General features: G+C 41.8%; 1 protein-coding gene across 1 annotated transcript in view; it reads right to left on the bottom strand.

Moving 5' to 3' along the window:
* Positions 1-5219, bottom strand: part of HADH (hydroxyacyl-CoA dehydrogenase) — an 84024-nt gene extending 78805 nt beyond the window's left edge. The window contains exon 1 of the mRNA XM_007940768.2: positions 5088-5219. Coding sequence (XP_007938959.1) covers positions 5088-5219 — 132 coding nt within the window. The remainder of the gene's footprint in view (positions 1-5087) is intronic.
* Positions 5220-5527: the final 308 nt, after the last annotated feature.

The following is a 5527-nucleotide window of genomic DNA, read 5'->3' on the forward strand; positions in this document are numbered from 1 at the left end:
GTCAATGTCATGAGACAAAGTGTATGTGAACTGCTGTATGGAAAGTGAATTTGCTCTGTAAATTTTCACCCAAATCACAATTAAAAAAAAAGAAAAAAACATAAAAATCTATCCCCCACTCAAGGGTCACTGAATGCTCTAAGCTTCCTTGTTGGCCTAAATATCCAGCAGAAGATAAATTGGCAATGAGAATGAAGTCAGAAGTGTTTAATGGGCAAACACATAAAACACGTTAACGTTACTTAAATATTAACCTGCAGCCTAAGGCCTTTTTTTTTTTAATTTAAAACAAACATAATAAATGACAGGCAAAGTAGTTACATTTGGAGAATACAAATGTACAAATGGCCTGTGCTCTGATCAAATGTAATTAAGCAGGGACCTCACTTGTCTTAAACTGTTCACCTCCTTAAGAAAAGGAATTACCAGACCCCAAAAAATCTGTTTAAATTTTTTCATCCTGCTCAGCATGAACTAGAACATATGACAAAAATGACCTAAAAAATTAAAGTTATAAACAGAACTGCATCTTGATTAAAATTAAAACTACCTCAGAAAAAGTACAGAAGAGTGAAGCTAAATGTGAATTAGTAGCATGATCTGTGGTTGTGTTTTTAAGGCTTTTCTGAGGTTTAGCAATAAAAAAATTAAAAAGTGCCTGAAAAGACCAGGTTTACTGGTCTGATACAGCCTGGCGAGACCCCCCAAGACTAGGGCCCCTAGTGACCCTTCAGGTCTCGAATTGAACTTTTCACACGGCTTCTAGCCAAAAAACAGACAGGTATATAGGGTGATCATTTACATCAGGCAGATACACTCCTTAGAACAATCAATCATGGGAGAACAGAAGGGCAGTAGGCACAGTGAGATAGCTCAGAGGGCAGGAATGCACAGGAAAGAATGACACAGCAAAGAGGTAGCTACAGGGAGGAAGTGGGAAGAGAGCTATTACACTATGGGGAATTGCAGTCAACTTCATGAAATAAAATGTGTATGAACTGCTGTATGGAAGATGAATTTTCTCTATAAACTTCCACCCAACTCACAATAAAAATAAATAAATAAAAAGTACCCGGTCCCTGAACAAACTGAGTTATCAATTAGCATCTGCATTCAAAATTAAACAAGATGAATAAAGAGTCACATCAAATACTCTTTATCCGAACATTATGGGCCTATCTCAGTAGAAACAATCAGAGATGAGAGTGGATATGAGGGGAGAATGGCAACAGGACAAAGATAATTGCAATGAAGATAATAATCATAAAGAGAGCTAACATCTCCTGAGTTCTTACTAGGTACCAGATCCTGTGCTAAGTGCTTTACATGCATTAATTCAGTCAACCCTCTCCAGACCTCTATGGAAACTAGTATGAATCTTATTTTAGAAATGAGGAAAACAAGGCATAGAGGTTACGTTACTTTCTCATGTCCCGCTAGCATGGGACAGAGCAAAACATTCTCTGGTGGTGTCCAAATCCAAGCCCAAACTAGCAACCATTACATTGAGCTAGAGCCAATCTGCACTCAAAGCACAATTAATTAGTCAGTGGTACGACTCGATGGCAAACAACGACAACAACAACAACAACTCAATAAGCAAAAGAGATTTAGCTTGTGCCAAAAGCTATTCATAAAGGAGCATAAATAACAAAAAAAAAACAACTAGCTGAAAGTGATACAAGATGTTTTGCAGGACAGCATGGTTCCCCTCCACAAGATTATGGTCACCACCTAAAGTGGCTGCTCTTGTTGTTGTTAGGTACCACTGAGTTGGTTCCAACTCATAGCAACCCTACGTACAACAGAATAAAACACTGCCCAGTCAGGCACCATCCTCACAATCGTTGCTATGTTGAGTCCATTGCTACAGATGTCAATTCATCTCTTTGAGGGTCTTCCTCTTTTTTGGTGACACTCTACTTTACCAAGCATGATGTCTTTCTCAAACAATTGTTACATTCAATTGTCCACTACTTAGATTTTTGGTCTTCATCACCTTCTGGAATAACAAATTCCATTATGTTTATAACCTTTGGGACAAACAGCTTTTTTTTTTTCCTCTAAGTTTCAAAAGATACTCCCTAATCCAGCTAGTCAAGGATTTGATTCACAAATCTGCATTTCTCATCAATGTCAATCATTTCTCCTCCCTCTCTTCTCATTCCAACACCACACTTGTTCAGACATACCTCAGAGATATTGCAGGTTCAGTTCCAGACCACTGCAATAAAGCTACTATTGCAATAAAGTAAGTCATGCACATTTTTCAGTTTTCTAGTGCATATAAAAGTTATGTTTACACTATAGTATAGTATTAAGTGTACAGCAGCATTATAAAAAAGTATGAAATACTGTGGGAATTCCCAAAATGTGACACAGAGACATGAAGTGAGCACATGCTGTTGGAAAAATGGTGCCAAAAGATTGCTCAATGCAGCGTTGCCACAAATGTCCAATTTGTAAAAAAACAAACAAAAAAGGAAAAACTGCAGTATCTGTCATGTACAATAAAGTGAAATGCAATGAAACAAGGTATGCCTGTAATTTTAGGTGCCATTTCTGGGCCTTTTCATGCTACACAGCCCCTTTTTTTGGCCAATAATGGATGCAATATTGTAAGAACTGAGTTGAAGTGATGCTTTCTACTGTTTCCAATCCTCTTGCATTTATGTCCACAGTATTTTCTGGACTCACTTCCTTTCTTCTTACTAGAGGCTTAAGGCACTGATACCTTGTTACAAGTTGCTGTTAGGTGCCATTGAGTCAACTTTCAACTCACAGCAACCCCATGTGACAAGAATAGGATTTTTCCACTCTAAACTGTAATCTTTACCAGACCAGATCATCAAGTCTTTCTCCTGTGGAACTGCTGGGTGGATGGAACCATCAGCCTTTGGAATAGCAGCTCAGTGTTGCACCCTTGGGGCTCCTCAGATGCTGTGTATTTCTAAACCAGTAGTTTATTCTCGCTCACACAAATTTCACTCTCATAACCTCAAAAGATTTTGGTGGATCAGGGGGATAAAAGTGCTCTCAAGCTAAGCTTTCTCTTGAGTATAACGTCTAGAAATTTTAGGCTAAATTGGCTTCTTCCTGCTATCCCATGTATAACAGATTATGGGGCATATAACAACAACAGTAACAACAACATAATCTAGCAGCTGTAGCATCTGCACATACACAAAAGGGCAATGTATGTTCATAACATGATCTCAGGGAAGAGAAATGGAAGACTATAAGTCAGAAGAATAAAACATGATAGAAATAGATATTATAGGAAAAAACGCAATCAATCTAACATATGGCAAAAATTCTGCAGGGAGAAAAAAATTAAGATATATAATACAGGCAGTCCCTAGGTTACAAGGTCTGACTGACAGACAACTCCTATTTGCCTTTTAATATTATATAAATTTGGCCTCACTTTGAAACAAAAAATAAATTCTTCACCACAATCACCTTCATTTGCTGCAGGTGCAGCTTTTAAATCATTTTTCAAAATGTTTAGAGCCTCCTCTTGCACTAAAGTAAGGCTAAATAAGAACAGTATGCACCTGTTCCAACTTACCTACAAAATCGACTTAAAGACACACTTTGGAACGGATCTTATTCATAGCTCGGGGACTGCCTGTAACAGTATAAGATTTATTTAAAAAGCAAGCATAAAAATGAGCCCTTGGTTGGAAACAGATACTCAAAAATTAAAGTCATGTGACTGTAGGTACAGAACATAAGGCCCCACTCCAAGAAAAATTAGCTACCCTCCCCCAACAACCTAAGTTGCAAAGAGTTGAATTGTTAAGAATATAATCAGCCCAGATACAAACATCATCATTCTCCAATGTGAGCTGAGATATAATCATTCAAAATTACTGTAATGCAAGCATTATAGTATCTCAGGTAATCAATCACACAATTGACCCTGAACCACAGGAGGCCTGGTACGGGGCAAAGTCCTGAAGATGTGCAAAGAGATTAGGGACTCCTTGGGGCAGAAGGCTGCAGCTTTTATCTCCCCCTCATACTCTCCCCAGCACTAAATTGATAAATTCTCTGCCCAGAATCCACCATGTTATGTATGGTCAAACTTGCCTCATTCTGCTGTCCAAGGATTCCAGGGGGCAGCAAAGCAAGCTCAGATTAAGTGACTTTATGAAATACTACAAAAATGATAGGTGATCTGGTGGCCTAAGGCATCTCACTGCTAACCAGAAGACTGATGGTTCAAACCCACCAGCCACTCCTCGGAAGGAAGGCTGGGCAATCTACTTCCCTAGTGATACCGCCTGGGAACCCCAAAGAGGGGTCGCTATGAGTTGGATCCCACTGGAAGGCAGTGAGAGAGTGAGAGAGAGAGAGAGAAAAAAAAGAGATAGCTGTCAGCAAAAGAAGTAAACACATGGGAGAGAGAGGAAGACTGTTCAAGAGAGCAGATACTACTCTGACAAAGTCTGCAGACATTTTTAAAAACTAGTAAATAAAATTTAAAATGATGGCAGTCCAGGTCTCAAGAAGAAAATTCTTGTTTTAAGTGAGTAAGAAGTAAACACGTTATGGGGGCACAGATAGTATTCTCTTCTCTGAACAAGAAGCCCTGGTGGCGCAGTGGCCAAAGCGCTCTGCTACGAACCAACAGCTGCTCCGTGGGAGAAAGATGCCGCAGTCTGCTTCCGTAAAATTTTACAGCCTTGAAAACACTTTGGGGAAGGTTCTGCCCTGTCCTATAAGGTCGCTATAAATCGGAATCGACTCCAGGGAAACGGGTTTGGTTTGGTTTTATGCTCTCTCTGCAACGCCCAGTTCCAAAGTGCTTTCACCAACATTCTCCACAAAGCCTCACAGGGTGTTGGAGGCAGCTGGACTTTTAAACACAAACTGAGGCTCCTTTGCGGAATGGATGGAAATTGTTCAACCTTAACAGGCCCGGACTAGAAATATTTCAGCTGCACAGGGGAAGGGCGGGGTGAAAATTCCCCCGGTCTCTGGTGAGTGGTGGCTCCTCTGCCTGATACCCCTCGCCAGTCGCGGCCCGCCAAGGGTGGGCAGTAAAGCTAGCGAAATGCACTGTTGGCAGGGTGGCTCACCTGGGCAATGCCGGCCCCCATAATTCCGCCGCCGATGACTGTCACGTGCTTGAGGATGATTTTCTTCGCCGAGGCGGAGGCGGTGGACGAGGAGGACACCGAGCGCACGAATTGCCTGGTCACGAAAGCCATGGTGCGGCGGCTGCAGCAGCAGAAGCGGCTACAAGACCGACAAGTCCCCGACAGCCAAGGAATCAACAGTGAGTCGACCTCTAGGGGCGGAGACACACTCAGCCAAGTCTACCCGTGCACCCAGGAGTCTCTGTCACATCTCCCAGCGGCGGGGCGGGGACTCGGGGGCCCTTTCCGCCCATTGGTCGAGGCCTGGGACGACAGTGTTCGAACTTCTGAGCGCGGCGTCAGTGCCCACGTGGGCCAATGAAGGCTACTGCCTTCCGTTGCGCCTGGACTAGTGGATGAACTGAATATGGCTCTCAACT

The sequence above is a fragment of the Orycteropus afer genome, unplaced genomic scaffold, assembly GCF_000298275.1.
Source record: "Orycteropus afer afer isolate SDZICR_OR568_19922 unplaced genomic scaffold, OryAfe1.0 scaffold00071, whole genome shotgun sequence".
NCBI classification, from domain to species: Eukaryota; Metazoa; Chordata; class Mammalia; order Tubulidentata; family Orycteropodidae; genus Orycteropus; species Orycteropus afer.